The following is a 20,598-nucleotide window of genomic DNA, read 5'->3' on the forward strand; positions in this document are numbered from 1 at the left end:
AATGCTTACGAGCATGCTGCTGCCTACCATCACTCAGTCAGACTTCTCTATCAAATCATAGACTTAATTATAACATAATAACACACAGAAACACGAGCCTTAGGTCATTAATATGGTCGAATGTGGAAACTATCATCTCGAAAACAAAATATACCCTGACTGCGTGCAATGAACGCAAAATTACACAATTTCACCTTGTTAATATTGCCTGCTAACCTGGATTTCATTTAGCTAAATATGCAGGTTTAAAAATATGTACTTGTGTATTGATTTTAAGAAAGGCATTGATGTTTATGGTTGGAGCAACATGTACCGAAGCGATTATATGCAACGCAGGACACGTTAGATAAACTAGTAATATCATCAACCATGTGTAGTTAACTAGTGATTATGATTGATTGATTGTTTTTTATAAGATAAGTTTAATGCTAGTAAGCAACTTACCTTAGCTTCTTACTGCATTCGCGTAACAGGCAGGCTCCTCGTGGAGTGTAATGTAAAGCAGGTGGTTAGAGCGCTGGACTAGTTAACCGTAAGGTTGCAAGATTGAATCCCTGAGCTGACAAGGTAAAAATCTGTCTTTCTGCCCCTGAACAAGGCAGTTAACCCACCGTTCCTAGGCCGTCATTGAAAATAAGAATGTGTTCTTAACTGACTTGCCTGGTTAAATAAAGGTGTAAATGTTTTTTGAGTTTTTTTTAAATAAATACATTTTAAAAAATCGGCCAAATCGGCGTCCCAAAATACCGATTTCCGATTGTTATGAAAACTTGAAATCGGCCCTAATTAATCGGTAATTTCGATTAATCGGTCGACCTCTAGTTATCAGGCATGGACCAACACACACACACACAGCCAGCTATACTCACAGTTCTCGTAGGGAGGTGAGTTGATCAAAGAGACTGGGTTCTAGAGATGAGATACGGTTCCTGGACAGATCTCTGTAAGGAGGAAATAAAACATTACAATTACTGACTGACTGGGGGACAGATCGTTAACACACACACACACACACACACACACACACACACACACACACACACACACACACACACACACACACACACCTGAAAACTGGTACAAACACCAATTAGAAATAAATGTGTGTCTGGAATGTACAGATGTAAACAGGAACAGAAACACAAACAGTAATGTGTAATATTTTAGGTGTTTTATCTAAACCCACTAAGTGTCCTGACAGTGTATATTAAGTAGGAATAATTACACACACACACACACACACACACACACACACACACACCTCCAGAAATTCCCACTCATCTGCTGCAATTAGGCAGAAAATCTACTGTACTGCCAACCTAGTGGTTAAGAGTGTAGGGCCACTAGCCTAGCGGTTAAGAGTGTAGGGCCACTAGCCTAGTGGTTAAGAGTGTAGGGCCACTAGCCTAGTGGTTAAGAGTGTAGGGCCACTAGCCTAGCGGTTAAGAGTGTAGGGCCACTAGCGTAGCGGTTAAGAGTGTCGGGCCACTAGCCTAGTGGTTAAGAGTGTAGGGCCACTAGCCTAGTGGTTAAGAGTGTAGGGCCACTAGCCTAGTGGTTAAGAGTGTAGGGCCACTAGAATTGTGGTTAAGAGTGTAGGGCCACTAGCCTAGTGGTTAAGAGTGCTAAGCCACTAGCCTAGTGGTTAAGAGTGTAGGGCCACTAGCCTAGTGGTTAAGAGTGCTGGACCACTAGCCTAGTGGTTAAGAGTGTCGGGCCACTAGCCTAGCGGTTAAGAGTGTCGGGCCGCTAGCCCAGCGGTTAAGAGCGTCGGGCAGCTAGCCTAGTGGTTAAGAGCGGCGGGCCACTAGCCTAGCGGTTAAGAGCGTCGGGCAGCTAGCCTAGCGATTAAGAGTGTCGGGCCACTAGCCTAGCGGTTAAGAGCGTCGGGCAGCTAGCCTAGCGGTTAAGAGTGTCGGGCCACTAGCCTAGCGGTTAAGAGCGTCGGGCAGCTAGCCTAGCGATTAAGAGTGTCGGGCCACTAGCCTAGCGGTTAAGAGTGTCGGGCCACTAGCCTAGCGGTTAAGAGCGTCGGGCAGCTAGCCTAGCGGTTAAGAGTGTCGGGCCACTAGCCTGATGACGTGGACCCCCATTAACAACAGTCCCCCGGGTACTGATGACGTAGACCCCCATTAACAACAGTCCCCCGGGTGCTGATGACGTGGACCCCCATTAACAACAGTCCCCCGGGTGCTGATGACGTGGACCCCCATTAACAACTGTCCCCCGGGTACTGATGACGTAGACCCCCATTAACAACAGTCCCCCGGGTACTGATGACGTAGACCCCCATTAACAACAGTCCCCCGGGTGCTGATGACGTAGACCCCCATTAACAACAGTCCCCCGGGTACTGATGACGTAGACCCCCATTAACAACAGTCCCCCGGGTGCTGATGACGTGGACCCCCATTAACAACTGTCCCCCGGGTGCTGATGACGTGGACCCCCATTAACAACTGTCCCCGGGTGCTGATGACGAGGACCCCCATTAACAACTGTCCCCCGGGTGCTGATGACGTGGACCCCCATTAACAACTGTCCCCGGGTGCTGATGACGTGGACCCCCATTAACAACTGTCCCCGGGTGCTGATGACGTGGACCCCCATTAACAAATGTCCCCCGTGTGCTGATGACGTGGACCCCCATTAACAACTGTCCCCCGGGTGCTGATGACGTGGACCCCCATTAAAAACTGTCCCCGGGTGCTGATGACGTGGACCCCCATTAACAAGAGTCCCCCGGGTGCTGATGACGTGGACCCCCATTAACAACAGTCCCCGGGTACTGATGACGTAGACCCCCATTAACAACAGTCCCCCGGGTGCTGATGACGTGGACCCCCATTAACAACTGTCCCCCGGGTGCTGATGACGTGGACCCCCATTAACAACTGTCCCCGGGTGCTGATGACGTGGACCCCCATTAACAACTGTCCCCCGGGTACTGATGATGTGGACCCCCATTAACAACTGTCCCCGGGTGCTGATGACGTGAACCCCCATTAACAACTGTCCCCGGGTGCTGATGACGTGGACCCCCATTAACAATTGTCCCCGGGTGCTGATGACGTGGACCCCCATTAACAACTGTCCCCGGGTGCTGATGACGTGGACCCCCATTAACAACTGTCCCCGGGTGCTGATGACGTGGACCCCCATTAACAACAGTCCCCCGGGTGCTGATGACGTGGACCCCCATTAACAACAGTCCCCCGGGTGCTGATGACGTGGACCCCCATTAACAACTGTCCCCGGGTGCTGATGACGTGGACCCCCATTAACAACTGTCCCCGGGTGCTGATGACGTGGACCCCCATTAACAACTGTCCCCGGGTGCTGATGACGTGGACCCCCATTAACAACTGTCCCCGGGTGCTGATGACGTGGACCCCCATTAACAACTGTCCCCCGGGTGCTGATGACGTGGACCCCCATTAACAACTGTCCCCCGGGTGCTGATGACGTGGACCCCCATTAACAACTGTCCCCGGGTGCTGATGACGTGGACCCCCATTAACAACTGTCCCCCGGGTGCTGATGACGTGGACCCCCATTAACAACTGTCCCCCGGGTGCTGATGACGTGGACCCCCATTAACAACAGTCCCCTGGGTGCTGATGACGTGGACCCCCATTAACAACTGTCCCCGGGTGCTGATGACGTGGACCCCCATTAAGGCAGCCCCCCGGGTGCTGATGACGTGGATCCCCATTAACAACAGTCCCCCGGGTGCTGATGACGTGGACCCCCATTAACAACTGTCCCCCGGGTGCTGATGACGTGGACCCCCATTAACAACTGTCCCCCGGGTGCTGATGACGTGGACCCCCATTAACAACTGTCCCCGGGTGCTGATGACGTGGACCCCCATTAACAACTGTCCCCCGGGTGCTGATGACGTGGACCCCCATTAACAACTGTCCCCCGGGTGCTGATGACGTGGACCCCCATTAACAACTGTCCCCGGGTGCTGATGACGTGGACCCCCATTAACAACTGTCCCCGGGTGCTGATGACGTGGACCCCCATTAACAACTGTCCCCGGGTGCTGATGACGTGGACCCCCATTAACAACTGTCCCCCGGGTGCTGATGACGTGGACCCCCATTAACAACTGTCCCCCGGGTGCTGATGACGTGGACCCCCATTAACAACTGTCCCCCGGGTGCTGATGACGTGGACCCCCATTAACAACTGTCCCCTGGGTGCTGATGACGTGGACCCCCATTAACAACTGTCCCCCGGGTGCTGATGACGTGGACTCCCATTAACAACTGTCCCCGGGTGCTGATGACGTGGACCCCCATTAAGGCAGCCCCCCGGGTGCTGATGACTTGGACCCCCATTAAGGCAGCCCCCCACACCTCTCTGACTCAGAGGCTTGTTGGGGTTAAATGTGGGACACACATTTCGGTTCAAGTGACTAGGAATCCCCCTCCATCCATCCACTAATGAAGACAGAAATACAGCCCTAATGGGTCCAGACACAGAACAAACATCCACTAATGAAGACAGAAATACAGCCCTAATGGGTCCAGACACAGAACAAACATCCACTAATGAAGACAGAAATACAGCCCTAATGGGTCCAGACACAGAACAAACATCCACTAATGAAGACAGAAATACAGCCCTAATGGGTCCAGACACAGAACAAACATCCACTAATGAAGACAGAAATACAGCCCTAATGGGTCCCGACACAGAACAAACATCCACTACTGAAGACAGAAATACAGCCCTAATGGGTCCAGACACAGAACAAACATCCACTAATGAAGACAGAAATACAGCCCTAATGGGTCCAGACACAGAACAAACATCCACTAATGAAGACAGAAATACAGCCCTAATGGGTCCAGACACAGAACAAACATCCACTAATGAAGACAGAAATACAGCCCTAATGGGTCCAGACACAGAACAAACATCCACTAGGATCACTGCTTTACCACACCTGCTCTGTGGGACTACAGGGAGACACCTGCTCTGTGCGACTACAGGGAGACACCTGCTCTGTGCGACTACAGGGAGACACCTGCTCTGTGCGACTACAGGGAGACACCTGCTCTGTGGGACTACAGGGAGACACCTGCTCTGTGGGACTACAGGGAGACACCTGCTCTGTGGGACTACAGGGAGACACCTGCTCTGTGGGACTACAGGGAGACACCTGCTCTGTGGGACTACAGGGAGACACCTGCTCTGTGGGACTACAGGGAGATACCTGCTCTGTGGGACTACAGGGAGACACCTGCTCTGTGGGACTACAGGGAGACACCTGCTCTGTGGGACTACAGGGAGACACCTGCTCTGTGGGACTACAGGGAGACACCTGCTCTGTGGGAACTACAGGGAGACACCTGCTCTGTGGGACTACAGGGAGACACCTGCTCTGTGGGACTACAGGGAGACACCTGCTCTGTGGGAACTACAGGGAGACACCTGCTCTGTGGGACTACAGGGAGACACCTGCTCTGTGGGACTACAGGGAGACACCTGCTCTGTGGGACTACAGGGAGGGAGAGACTGTCTCTTAACTCCACCAGAGCGAGGGAGGGAGAGAGAAAGAAGGGAGGATGAGAGGGAGGGAAATAGACACGTCTCATCGTAAGACACAATGTGTGTATAAATGTTGAAAGTCCTACACACCTGTAACCTGCTCGACATCAGTTCAGTCACACTCAGAGACCAGCTCGCTATACATGGAAATGTCATCTGATCTGTGTGTGTCCATGCCAACTGTTTACAGTGTGTGAGTGAGTGAGTGAGTGAGTGAGTGAGTGAGTGAGTGAGTGAGTGAGTGAGTGAGTGAGTGAGTGAGTGAGTGAGTGAGTGAGTGAGTGAGTGAGTGAGTGAGTGAGTGAGTGAGTGAGTGGGAGAGAGTGTGCAGGCAAGGGCGGCCATTCCCAAAAGGAAACATCTGCACATTCCAGACGAGCTCTGTAAGAGAGCGGGAAGAGAGAGAGGGAGAGAGGGAGGGAGAGAGAGGGGGGGAGAGAGAGCGCAACATATCCTCCAGAAAGACTGAAGAGAAGGGGGGGGGGGTCAGGCGGCTGACTTGGGGCCTTGTGGCTTGGTCACCTCTCTGTTCTGGTGCTCTGTTAAACTCATCACTATTGGGGAGAAGTGTGTGTGAGTTGCCCCCTCCTATTCTAGTTGATGATTAGGAGAGAGATCCTATCTGGTGTTACCACTGTCCCCTTTTGTAAAACTCTTACTCTCTCTCTCTCTCTTTCTCTCACACACACACACACACAACGTGCGGTCAGGGTAAGCAGTGCCTGTGAAAATGAATAAAAATATGTAATTCAAAAAATATATATATATATTACACTACTGTTCAAAAGTCTGGGGTCACTTAGAAATGTCCTTGTTTTTGAAAGAAAAGCACATTTTCTGTCCATTAAAATAACATCAAATTGATCAGAAATACAGTGTAGACATTGTTAATGTTGTAAATGACTATTGTAGCTGGAAACGGCTGATTTTTTATGGAATATCTACACAGGCGTACAGAGGCCTATTATCAGCAACCATCACTCCTGTGTTCCAATGGCACGTTGTGTTAGCTAATCCAAGTTTATCATTTTAAAAGGATAATTGATCATTAGAAAACCCTTTTGCAATTGTTAGCACAGCTGAAAACTATTGTTCTGATTAAAGAAGCATTAAACCTGGCCTTCTTTAGACTAGTTGTAAATCCCAATCCACTGTATGCCACATAGGTTTGTAACTAATACATTCTCTATGATTTAGTTTTATTTGCTAGCAGAGAATGTTAAACAATACTGTGTGTGTGTGTGTGTGTGTGTGTGTGTGTGTGTGTGTGTGTGTGTGTGTGTGTGTGTGTGTGTGTGTGTGTGTGTGTGTGTGTGTGTGTGTGTGTGTGTGCGTGCGTGCACTAAGTGTTGGAATGGTAAATACCACAGAATTATTGTTTTCTGTTGGCACAAGAGACAGGGGGGAAAGGAGACGGTGAATTGTTTGGAAGATTCTGTTCTGACTTTCACAGACTAGAGCTGGCAATACTGACCATTCAGAAGAAAGAGGTGTCTGTCGTGTAGGATCGTCTGAATCTGATATGGAAGACGGAAAATCCAAACGAGAGCTCTATGTTCTCGGGCAAGAGCTCGGTGTGGATATTTGCACACCGTCTAGCGTCAAGGGAACTCGCTGGATCCCCCACGTCCACAGAGCCCTCAGTGTTCCTACGGCATGGACAAGACAAGGACCTTGCCACTGACAAAGGCCAGTAGTCCGTTGTTCTGCAGCACATGGAGCACCTGGCCGTAGCATCAACAACAGCGGAAGTTCAAGGGCGGGCAAAGAAGATCAGTTTTACACAGGAAATGTAATACCACACTAGTTTAAACAAATAGGTTCAAGACTCAAAAGAACTTTCAGAATCAAGTAATTGACAGGTGACAGTTTATTTACTGACTACTTAACAGATAAAACAGGAAATGGAGAATGCACTCGTGTGTGTATTCTGCCGTTTTCTCTCAGACATGTTTGAGGAGCTGTCCTCACTTAGCCTCACCCTGCAGAGGAATGACCTGATCCTCCCCCAAGCCACGTCAGAGTTGAGGAAGACAGTGACCAGACTGGAAGCACTAAAACTTAGGTCAAAGGCAGGAGACATGCTGGAGAAGATCCAGACCATGCTTGCTCAGCAGCGGGGTGATGAGAGGAGATTGCAGGTGTGTTAGGATGAGAGCTTGTTAGGATGTAAGAGAAATCGATGATTAAAATCGACGATTAAGACAGATTCTCAGTGTGAGAATCAGTGTATTCGTTGCCCAATAGAACAACTTGAGGATAAGGAGGGAAATGCAGTGGAGAAGTCTTTCCATGTTTTTCAGATGGCCAGACATTTCATTGTGTGTTGGTGTGTGTGTCTCTGTGTGTGTGTGTTATTTCTGTTAAAGGGAATAACACTGAAGGGGAATCTGAAAGGCTTCACGGACCTCACCGATCCCTAGCTGAAGCAGCACATGGAGGCGGCCATCAACATCGGCGTGGATGATCTCAAAGCCAGGTTTGGTGGTTTGCTGAAGGATGAGGGTGTCCAGACCCCAGTGGAGTCTTTCGGAGGGCTAAACCCTGACACATGGCCAGAAGACCAGGCCAGCCTTCTCACCTTTGGCGATGATGGTGTGGCAGAATGATGAGGCATTTCAAGGAGCCTCTAGAGAGGTAAGAATTTATTTGACACTGCATTGCTCTGTTCAATCCTGCAGATCGGGATGCAACATGGCTGCAATCCAGGATGAGTGGCAGGGGCTGAAAATCCTGGTCAGCCACAATTTCAAGGACAAGTCCTACAGTGGCCTGTGGGGGACCATGTTGACAAAGGACCCCTACAGGTACGATTACAAGGTCGACTAACAGTCCTGAGTGGTTATGTATGGTATCCTATGGTTGGGTTTGATAAGTTAATGGTAAGTGGTATCTAATGGGCTTAATGTTATCTTTTCCCTAGAACCTACTGGAGTTGGTGCAGCTTATGCTGGTGCTGCCCATTTCAGCCGCCCAGTGTGAGCGAGGCGTCTCTGTGCAGAACTGGATTAAGAATTCGACAAGAAGCTGCCTTGGAGTCTCCACCAGGGAAGACCTGATGAGGATCAGTCTGGAGGGGCCTTCTGTCGAGGAGTTGGATCCCACTCCTGCCGTGGACCGCTGACTGACCTCTAAGCAGCTGGACAACTGATATCCTTTGGGTCCAGAAGGCAGGGTCAGCGTGTGATTTTGGTCCCTTAGTACACGCACACACACTCAGTATAAATATGGACGTAATAAATGGTTTGTTAATAAACTCTGATACATTTTTCACTGTGCTCCTAAATTTCTTTGTGTGCTCCTACATTTTTTTTCATTTAGGAGCGCATGTACTCCTTGGGAAAAAAGTTAGCATAGAGCCCAGCATTTACAACATTACCAATGTCTACACTGTATTTCATTTACAACATTACCAATGTCTACACTGTATTTCATTTACAACATTACCAATGTCTACACTGTATTTCATTGACAACATTACCAATGTCTACACTGTATTTCATTGACAACATTAACAATGTCTACACTGTATTTCTGATCAATTTGATGTTATTTTATGGACAATTTTGTTTTTGCTTTTCTTTCAAAAACAAGGACATTTCTAAGTGATCCCAAACTTTTGAACGGTAGTGTACTTTTTATCAATAATTATTTAGTCATCTTCATGTTTTGGCTGCGTGATAAAAATCGATTTCTGAACTAGTACTTCCCAAATTTACGGTTCAAAATGTGCCATGTACCTTTCCCCGCCCTTCAAACTCCAAACTCAATGCATGTCCTTGACATGAGTGTTTCTCTACCTAACGGACAGCGAAAGGAGAGAGCTTCGCTGCCTTTCATGTGTTAATATGTCCCATTCATTTTCATTGCACTCAAATGATAAATGACATGCGTATTGGGGTGAAAAAAGTCATGAGATAGGCAGGAGGATAGGCAGGAGGATAGGCAGGGGGATAGGCAGGGGGATAGGCAGGGGAATTGGCAGGAGGATAGGCAGGGGGATAGGCAGGGGGATAGGCAGGAGGATAGGCAGGGGGATAGGCAGGGGGATAGGCAGGGGGATAGGCAGGAGGATAGGCAGGTGGATAGGCAGGGGGATAGGCAGGGGGATAGGCAGAAGGATAGGCAGGGGGATTGGCAGGAGGATAGGCAGGGGGATAGGCAGGGGGATTGGCAGGAGGATAGGCAGGGGGATAGGCAGGGGGATTGGCAGGGGGATAGGCAGGAGGATAGGCAGGGGGATAGGCAGGGGGATAGGCAGGAGGATAGGCAGGGGGGATAGGCAGGGGGATAGGCAGGGGGATTGGCAGGAGGATAGGCAGGGGAATAGGCAGGGGGATTGGCAGGAGGATAGGCAGGGGGATAGGCAGGGGGATTGGCAGGAGGATAGGCAGGGGGATAGGCAGGGGGATAGGCAGGAGGATAGGCAGGAGGATAGGCAGCGCTCCTAGACGTCATCTGCCAGTTAAGTTTGTTTTACTGCTAGCTAAAGTAAGCTGATCAGGAAGGACGGGTAATATAATGCATCTGAAACAGTTTTCAAAATAGGATTTTGTAGCGAAACGGGGCGTGATAAGGGATGGGTGGCCAACAACTGAGCTTAGGGACCTACATCAAAGAACGGGACAGAAAATAACCCATTTAAATCTGAGTGGTATCAACTGAAAGACTGTGTGGCTGCGCTGCTAGCTGCCGACTCTACTGCTTCCCCCACCTCCAAATCAAATTTCCAAATCAAATGTTATTGGTCACATACACATGGTTAGCAGACGTTAATGCGAGTGTAGCGAAATGCTTGTTTCTTATTTCTTACCTCCTGTTAACCACCAGTGACAGCGTGTGGCCAGGAGTCTGTTACCGCGACCTGAACAACTAGCCTATAGCGCTCAACAAGCATGAGAAATCTGTCTCTCACATCCAAAGCCAGATGGCTGTTAAGGCATTTGGCAGCTGGCAAATAGATCTGGCATTGAATGCACAACGGAGATTAAACATCAGCGTGCACAATGCAGAAGGTAAAAAAGAACCGTGAGGTGTTGAAAGACCTAGCTAATTAATGCTACATGCTACCTAGGTAAACAGAACAGTGAGATGTTGAAAGACCTAGCTAATTAATGCTACATGCTACCTAGGTAAACAGAACAGTGAGATGTTGAAAGACCTAGCTAATTAATGCTACATGCTACCTAGGTAAACAGAACAGTGAGATGTTGAAAGACCTAGCTAATTAATGCTACATGCTACCTAGGTAAACAGAACAGTGAGATGTTGAAAGACCTAGCTAATTAATGCTACATGCTACCTAGGTAAACAGAACAGTGAGATGTTGAAAGACCTAGCTAATTAATGCTACATGCTACCTAGGTAAACAGAACAGTGAGATGTTGAAAGACCTAGCTAATTAATGCTACATGCTACCTAGGTAAACAGCAGTTGGCATTCTGTGGCAACGATGAATTTGGGGAGTTTCTCCCATTCTTCTCTGCAGATCCTCTCAAGCTCTGTCAGGTTGGATGGGGAGCGTCGCTGCATAGATATTTTCAGGTCTCTCCAGAGATGTTAGATCAGGTTCAAGTCTGGGCTGTGTCTGAGCCACTCAAGGACATTCAGACACTTGTCCTGAAGCCACTCCTGCGTTGTCTTGGCTGTGTGCTTACGGTCGTTGTCCTGTTGGAAGCTGAACCTTCACCCCAGTCTGTGGTCCTGAGCACTCTGGAGCAGGTTTTCATCAAGGATCTCTCTGTACTTTGCTCTGTTCATTTTCCCCTCAATCCTGACTAGTCTCCCAGTCCCTGCCGCTGAAAAACATCCCCATAGCATGATGCTGCCCGGAGGTAAGGGAGAGAACAGCTCGTGGCTGAAGTGTTTAGGGGCCTTCCTCAGGCACCGTTTAGAGTAGAAGTTCTGGATGGATCAATCTACCCCTCCCTCCCGTTTGTTCATGTGTGTGTGTGTGTGTTCGTGTGTGTGTTCGTGTGTGTGTGTGTGTGTGTTCGTGTGTGTTCGTGTGTGTGTGTGTGTGTGTGTGTGTTTGTGTGTGTTCGTGTGTGTTTGTGTGTGTGTGTTTTTGTGTGTGTGTGTGTGTGTGTGTGTGTGTGTGTGTGTGTGTGTGTGTGTTCGTGTGTGTGTGTGTGTGTGTGTGTGTGTGTGTGTGTGTGTGTGTGTGTGTGTGTGTGTGTGTGTGTGTGTGTGTGTGTGTGTGTGTGTGTGTGAGTGTGTGAGTGTGAGTGTGTTCCTACATTATTAGGGCCACAATATCCTGACAAGGTAGAAAACAAGAAACATTTAGAAAAGTCAAGACTTTTTCCATGTCCTGAATTTGTTAAGATGCGCTTTTAGGCTGAAGGGTTTATGGTTAAGGTTGGGTTAGGTTTATGGTTAAGGTTTGGGGTTAAGGGTTAGGTTTATGGTTAAGGTTGGGTTAGGTTTATGGTTAAGGTTTGGGGTTAAGGGTTAGGTTTATGGTTAAGGTTGGGTTAGGTTTATGGTTAAGGTTTGGGGTTAAGGGTTAGGTTTATGGTTAAGGGTTGTGGTTAGGTTTATGGTTAAGGTTAGGGGTTGAGGTTAGGGGTAGGGGTTGAGGTTAGGTTTATGGTTAAGGTTAGGGGTTGAGGTTAAGGTTAGGGGTTGAGGATCGGTTTATGGTTAAGGTTAGGGGTTTAGGTTAAGGTTAGGGGTTGAGGTTAGGTTTATGGTTAAGGTTAGGGGTTTAGGTTAAGGTTAGGGGTTGAGGTTAGGTTAATGGTTAAGGTTAGGGGTTAAGGTTAGGGGTTGAAGTTAGGTTTATGGTTAAGGTTAGGGGTTGAGGTTAGGGGTTTGGGTTAAGGTTAGGGGTTGAAGTTAGGTTTATGGTTAAGGTTAGGGGTTGAGGTTAAGGTTAGGGGTTGAGGTTAGGTTTATGGTTAAGGTTAGGGGTTTAGGTTAAGGTTAGGGGTTGAGGTTAGGTTAATGGTTAAGGTTAGGGGTTAAGGTTAGGGGTTGAAGTTAGGTTTATGGTTAAGGTTAGGGGTTGAGGTTAGGGGTTTGGGTTAAGGTTAGGGGTTGAAGTTAGGTTTATGGTTAAGGTTAGGGGTTGAGGTTAGGGGTAGTGTGTGTATGACTGTATAATGTGACCTCCTCCATGTGTATTAGCTAGCAGCAGGCTGGCTCCTGTTCTCCCAGCTACCTCCAGCACATATGGTTCTGCTTCACACACAGAAGTATGGGCAAGGATACACACACACACACACGGTTCTGTTTTAGTAACGGCGTGGCCGGGGCCAATGATCTAACCATTCCTTATAAGGGCTGTCTGGTGCCACTTATACTGGGCTGGAGAAGCACACAACTGGGACAAGAGAGAGAAAGAAAGTAGAGAGAGAGAGATAGAAAGTGGAGAGAGAGAGAAAGTGGAGAGAGAGAAAGTGGAGAGAGAGAGAAAGTGGAGAGAGAGAGAAAGTGGAGAGAGAGAGAAAGTGGAGAGAGAGATTGAAAGTGGAGAGAGAGAGCAGAGAGAGAGCAGAGAGAGATGAATCCTCCATATGGGTTCTCATGTCAAGCTGTTTATAGCAAAAAATATATAAAAAATTATCTAATAGTTTTGAATTGGATGATGTGTGGAGAGCTCTCTCTCTCTCTCTCTCTCTCCTCCCTCCCTCCCTCCCTCCCCCCAGAGTAGAGGCACTCCCCTCCCTCCATGTTTTGTTTATGTTTGAGACTATAAGCAGTGTGAAGATCAGCCAGAGCTGGAGGAGAAGGAGGGAAGAGACCCAGGGGAGAACCGTAAGGCCCAGCGAGGGAGAACAATCCCCCCACTGTGGAGTGCCTCTACTCTAGACAGGTCGCCCCTATCACTTCCATCATGAAGCTCCAGCCACAGTGGCTAGCCAGTCTGCTCTCCCTGCCCAGGACGGGGAGCCCTCTTCTGCATGGTCCCTGGGGACATGTGTACTTTCCCCATCATAGGACGGACAGGGAGGGAGGGAGGGAGGGAGGAGTGTGGAAGAAGGAGATTGGTGGGGCCCTGCTCCGCAGGGCGGGTCAGTCTCGCTCTTCCTCTCGTCTTTAGAACATTCTGTCCATTCTGCTGCTCAGGCTGTCTGGAGTCCAGCTGGCAAGAGAGCTGGGCAGCTGTGAGCGGTGATTTCACACACACTTTCGATCTCTCCACAGTTTCTCCTTTTTTCCTCTGCCTCTCTCCTCAATCTCTTTCTCGCTCTCCACACACTCCAGTCAGTAGTCTCTCTCCCTCTCTCCCCTCCTCTCCTCTCCTCTCTATTTCTCTCCAGTCAGTAGTCTCCCTCTCTCCCCTCCTTCTCTCCTCTCCTCTCTATTTCTCTCCAGTCAGTAGTCTCCCTCTCTCCCCTCCTTCTCTCCTCTCCTCTCTATTTCTCTCCAGTCAGTAGTCTCCCTCTCTCCCCTCCTTCTCTCCTCTCCTCTCTATTTCTCTCCAGTCAGTAGTCTCCCTCTCTCCCCTCCTTCTCTCCTCTCCTCTCTATTTCTCTCCAGTCAGTAGTCTCCCTCTCTCCCCTCCTCTCCTCTCCTCTCTATTTCTCTCCAGTCTCCTGGCCGTGAATGTCGGTCTTCTAATTATAGGACCAAAGCAAATTATTACCGTTTCCATCTCTCTTCAAATCTCTCTCCATTTCTCTCCATCTCGCTCCAAATCTCTCCATCTCTGACAGCAGAGAGGAGAGAAGGATAGAGAGAGAGTGGAGAAGGAGGAGAAGAGTCACAGAGTGGAGAAGGAAGAGAGAGGAGGGAGAGAGAGCGATGGTGGGAGAGGAGGGAGAGAGACTGTTTTTCCAGGCCAGTCTGGTTGGCACACATTTACAGTGTGGTGAGCTGTGAAGAGTCTCTCTCCCCCTGTCCTCCCTCTCTGACTCTCTCCAAGTGAAACAGGCAAAGAGGCCTTTGTAGTTAACCACCAACCAGTCATCCCAACTCAAACCACGTCTCTCCATCCACCTGTCCTCTCTCTCCTTCATTCCACCTACAACTTAATCCCTCCTCTTCTCATTCCCTCTCCGCTCACTCACTCTTCTACCAGACCTCTTTTCATCACCCTCTCTCTCCCTCCCTGTCTCCCCCCACCCTCCCTGTCTCCCCCCACCCTCCCCGTCTCCCCCACCTTCCCTCTCGCCCCCCCACCCTCCCCGTCTCCCCCCCACCTTCCCTCTGATCTAGCTCTAGAGGAGTGTGGATTAGAGACAACACACACTCTGCTGACTAGAGGCCTGATCTAGCTCTAGAGGAGTGTGGATTAGAGACAACACACACTGTGCTGACTAGAGGCCTGATCTAGCTCTAGAGGAGTGTGGATTACGGACAACACACACTCTGCTGACTAGAGGCCTGATCTAGCTCTAGAGGAGTGTGGATTAGAGACAACACACACTCTGCTGACTAGAGACCTGATCTAGCTCTAGAGGAGTGTGGATTAGAGACAACACACACTCTGCTGACTAGAGGTCTGATCTAGCTCTAGAGGAGTGTGGATTAGGGACAACACACACTCTGCTGACTAGAGACCTGATCTAGCTCTAGAGGAGTGTGGATTAGAGACAACACACACTCTGCTGACTAGAGACCTGATCTAGCTCTAGAGGAGTGTGGATTAGAGACAACACACACTCTGCTGACTAGAGGTCTGATCTAGCTCTAGAGGAGTGTGGATTAGAGACAACACACACTGTGCTGACTAGAGGTCTGATCTAGCTCTAGAGGAGTGTGGATTAGGGACAACACACACTCTGCTGACTAGAGGCCTGATCTAGCTCTAGAGGAGTGTGGATTAGAGACAACACACACTCTGCTGACTAGAGACCTGATCTAGCTCTAGAGGAGTGTGGATTAGAGACAACACACACTCTGCTGACTAGAGGTCTGATCTAGCTCTAGAGGAGTGTGGATTAGGGACAACACACACTCTGCTGACTAGAGGCCTGATCTAGCTCTAGAGGAGTGTGGATTAGAGACAACACACACTCTGCTGACTAGAGGTCTGATCTAGCTCTAGAGGAGTGTGGATTAGGGACAACACACACTCTGCTGACTAGAGACCTGATCTAGCTCTAGAGGAGTGTGGATTAGAGACAACACACACTCTGCTGACTAGAGGTCTGATCTAGCTCTAGAGGAGTGTGGATTAGAGACAACACACACTGTGCTGACTAGAGGCCTGATCTAGCTCTAGAGGAGTGTGGATTAGGGACAACACACACTCTGCTGACTAGAGACCTGATCTAGCTCTAGAGGAGTGTGGATTAGGGACAACACACACTCTGCTGACTAGAGACCTGATCTAGCTCTAGAGGAGTGTGGATTAGAGACAACACACACTCTGCTGACTAGAGGCCTGATCTAGCTCTAGAGGAGTGTGGATTAGAGACAACACACACTCTGCTGACTAGAGACCTGATCTAGCTCTAGAGGAGTGTGGATTAGAGACAACACACACTCTGCTGACTAGAGGTCTGATCTAGCTCTAGAGGAGTGTGGATTAGGGACAACACACACTCTGCTGACTAGAGGTCTGATCTAGCTCTAGAGGAGTGTGGATTAGGGACAACACACACTCTGCTGACTAGAGGTCTGATCTAGCTCTAGAGGAGTGTGGATTAGGGACAACACACACTCTGCTGACTAGAGACCTGATCTAGCTCTAGAGGAGTGTGGATTAGGGACAACACACACTCTGCTGACTAGAGGCCTGATCTAGCTCTAGAGGAGTGTGGATTAGGGACAACACACACTCTGCTGACTAGAGGCCTGATCTAGCTCTAGAGGAGTGTGGATTAGAGACAACACACACTCTGCTGACTAGAGGCCTGATCTAGCTCTAGAGGAGTGTGGATTAGAGACAACACACACTCTGCTGACTAGAGGTCTGATCTAGCTCTAGAGGAGTGTGGATTAGAGACAACACACACTCTGCTGACTAGAGGTCTGATCTAGCTCTAGAGGAGTGTGGATTAGGGACAACACACACTCTGCTGACTAGAGGTCTGATCTAGCTCTAGAGGAGTGTGGATTAGAGACAACACACACTCTGCTGACTAGAGGTCTGATCTAGCTCTAGAGGAGTGTGGATTAGAGACAACACACACTCTGCTGACTAGAGACCTGATCTAGCTCTAGAGGAGTGTGGATTAGGGACAACACACACTCTGCTGACTAGAGACCTGATCTAGCTCTAGAGGAGTGTGGATTAGGGACAACACACACTCTGCTGACTAGAGGTCTGATCTAGCTCTAGAGGAGTGTGGATTAGAGACAACACACACTCTGCTGACTAGAGGTCTGATCTAGCTCTAGAGGAGTGTGGATTAGGGACAACACACACTCTGCTGACTAGAGACCTGATCTAGCTCTAGAGCAGTGTGGATTAGAGACAACACACACTCTGCTGACTAGAGACCTGATCTAGCTCTAGAGGAGTGTGGATTAGAGACAACACACACTCTGCTGACTAGAGGTCTGATCTAGCTCTAGAGGAGTGTGGATTAGGGACAACACACACTCTGCTGACTAGAGGCCTGATCTAGCTCTAGAGGAGTGTGGATTAGAGACAACACACACTCTGCTGACTAGAGGTCTGATCTAGCTCTAGAGGAGTGTGGATTAGGGACAACACACACTCTGCTGACTAGAGGCCTGATCTAGCTCTAGAGGAGTGTGGATTAGGGACAACACACACTCTGCTGACTAGAGACCTGATCTAGCTCTAGAGGAGTGTGGATTAGAGACAACACACACTCTGCTGACTAGAGGCCTGATCTAGCTCTAGAGGAGTGTGGATTAGAGACAACACACACTCTGCTGACTAGAGGCCTGATCTAGCTCTAGAGGAGTGTGGATTAGGGACAACACACACTCTGCTGACTAGAGGTCTGATCTAGCTCTAGAGGAGTGTGGATTAGAGACAACACACACTCTGCTGACTAGAGGTCTGATCTAGCTCTAGAGGAGTGTGGATTAGGGACAACACACACTCTGCTGACTAGAGGTCTGATCTAGCTCTAGAGGAGTGTGGATTAGAGACAACACACACTCTGCTGACTAGAGGCCTGATCTAGCTCTAGAGGAGTGTGGATTAGAGACAACACACACTCTGCTGACTAGAGACCTGATCTAGCTCTAGAGGAGTGTGGATTAGGGACAACACACACTCTGCTGACTAGAGGTCTGATCTAGCTCTAGAGGAGTGTGGATTAGAGACAACACACACTCTGCTGACTAGAGGTCTGATCTAGCTCTAGAGGAGTGTGGATTAGAGACAACACACACTCTGCTGACTAGAGGTCTGATCTAGCTCTAGAGGAGTGTGGATTAGGGACAACACACACTCTGCTGACTAGAGACCTGATCTAGCTCTAGAGGAGTGTGGATTAGAGACAACACACACTCTGCTGACTAGAGGCCTGATCTAGCTCTAGAGGAGTGTGGATTAGGGACAACACACACTCTGCTGACTAGAGACCTGATCTAGCTCTAGAGGAGTGTGGATTAGAGACAACACACACTGTGCTGACTAGAGGTCTGATCTAGCTCTAGAGGAGTGTGGATTAGGGACAACACACACTCTGCTGACTAGAGGTCTGATCTAGCTCTAGTGGAGTGTGGATTAGAGACAACACACACTCTGCTGACTAGAGGTCTGATCTAGCTCTAGAGGAGTGTGGATTAGAGACAACACACACTCTGCTGACTAGAGACCTGATCTAGCTCTAGAGGAGTGTGGATTAGGGACAACACACACTCTGCTGACTAGAGGCCTGATCTAGCTCTAGAGGAGTGTGGATTAGAGACAACACACACTCTGCTGACTAGAGGCCTGATCTAGCTCTAGAGGAGTGTGGATTAGAGACAACACACACTCTGCTGACTAGAGGTCTGATCTAGCTCTAGAGGAGTGTGGATTAGAGACAACACACACTCTGCTGACTAGAGGCCTGATCTAGCTCTAGAGGAGTGTGGATTAGGGACAACACACACTCTGCTGACTAGAGGCCTGATCTAGCTCTAGAGGAGTGTGGATTAGGGACAACACACACTCTGCTGACTAGAGGCCTGATCTAGCTCTAGAGGAGTGTGGATTAGGGACAACACACACTCTGCTGACTAGAGACCTGATCTAGCTCTAGAGGAGTGTGGATTAGGGACAACACACACTCTGCTGACTAGAGGCCTGATCTAGCTCTAGAGGAGTGTGGATTAGAGACAACACACACTCTGCTGACTAGAGGTCTGATCTAGCTCTAGAGGAGTGTGGATTAGAGACAACACACACTCTGCTGACTAGAGGTCTGATCTAGCTCTAGAGGAGTGTGGATTAGGGACAACACACACTCTGCTGACTAGAGGCCTGATCTAGCTCTAGAGGAGTGTGGATTAGAGACAACACACACTCTGCTGACTAGAGGTCTGATCTAGCTCTAGAGGAGTGTGGATTAGAGACAACACACACTCTGCTGACTAGAGGCCTGATCTAGCTCTAGAGGAGTGTGGATTAGAGACAACACACACTCTGCTGACTAGAGGCCTGATCTAGCTCTAGAGGAGTGTGGATTAGAGACAACACACACTCTGCTGACTAGAGACCTGATCTAGCTCTAGAGGAGTGTGGATTAGGGACAACACACACTCTGCTGACTAGAGGCCTGATCTAGCTCTAGAGGAGTGTGGATTAGAGACAACACACACTCTGCTGACTAGAGACCTGATCTAGCTCTAGAGGAGTGTGGATTAGGGACAACACACACTGTGCTGACTAGAGGTCTGATCTAGCTCTAGAGGAGTGTGGATTAGGGACAACACACACTCTGCTGACTAGAGACCTGATCTAGCTCTAGAGGAGTGTGGATTAGGGACAACACACACTCTGCTGACTAGAGGCCTGATCTAGCTCTAGAGGAGTGTGGATTAGAGACAACACACACTCTGCTGACTAGAGGCCTGATCTAGCTCTAGAGGAGTGTGGATTAGAGACAACACACACTCTGCTGACTAGAGGTCTGATCTAGCTCTAGAGGAGTGTGGATTAGGGACAACACACACTCTGCTGACTAGAGGCCTGATCTAGCTCTAGAGGAGTGTGGATTAGGGACAACACACACTCTGCTGACTAGAGCCCTGATCTAGCTCTAGAGGAGTGTGGATTAGAGACAACACACACTCTGCTGACTAGAGACCTGATCTAGCTCTAGAGGAGTGTGGATTAGGGACAACACACACTGTGCTGACTAGAGGTCTGATCTAGCTCTAGAGGAGTGTGGATTAGGGACAACACACACTCTGCTGACTAGAGACCTGATCTAGCTCTAGAGGAGTGTGGATTAGAGACAACACACACTCTGCTGACTAGAGACCTGATCTAGCTCTAGAGGAGTGTGGATTAGGGACAACACACACTCTGCTGACTAGAGACCTGATCTAGCTCTAGAGGAGTGTGGATTAGGGACAACACACACTCTGCTGACTAGAGGCCTGATCTAGCTCTAGAGGAGTGTGGATTAGGGACAACACACACTCTGCTGACTAGAGGCCTGATCTAGCTCTAGAGGAGTGTGGATTAGGGACAACACACACTCTGCTGACTAGAGACCTGATCTAGCTCTAGAGGAGTGTGGATTAGGGACAACACACACTCTGCTGACTAGAGGCCTGATCTAGCTCTAGAGGAGTGTGGATTAGGGACAACACACACTCTGCTGACTAGAGGCCTGATCTAGCTCTAGAGGAGTGTGGATTAGGGACAACACACACTCTGCTGACTAGAGGTCTGATCTAGCTCTAGAGGAGTGTGGATTAGGGACAACACACACTCTGCTGACTAGAGGCCTGATCTAGCTCTAGAGGAGTGTGGATTAGAGACAACACACACTCTGCTGACTAGAGGTCTGATCTAGCTCTAGAGGAGTGTGGATTAGGGACAACACACACTCTGCTGACTAGAGGTCTGATCTAGCTCTAGAGGAGTGTGGATTAGAGACAACACACACTCTGCTGACTAGAGGCCTGATCTAGCTCTAGAGGAGTGTGGATTAGGGACAA

At 49.1% G+C, this 20,598-nt stretch overlaps 1 protein-coding gene across 4 annotated transcripts in view; it reads right to left on the bottom strand.

The window, feature by feature from the left end:
- Positions 1-20,598, bottom strand: part of LOC106591398 (polycystin-1) — a 208,500-nt gene that overhangs the window by 166,852 nt on the left and 21,050 nt on the right. For all 4 annotated transcript variants that reach the window (XM_045690822.1, XM_045690823.1, XM_045690824.1 and 1 more), the window contains exon 2: positions 870-941. In XM_045690822.1, the coding sequence (XP_045546778.1) occupies positions 870-941 (72 nt within the window). The remainder of the gene's footprint in view (positions 1-869; positions 942-20,598) is intronic.

The sequence above is a fragment of the Salmo salar genome, chromosome ssa12 (assembly GCF_905237065.1).
Source record: "Salmo salar chromosome ssa12, Ssal_v3.1, whole genome shotgun sequence".
NCBI lineage: Eukaryota > Metazoa > Chordata > Actinopteri > Salmoniformes > Salmonidae > Salmo > Salmo salar.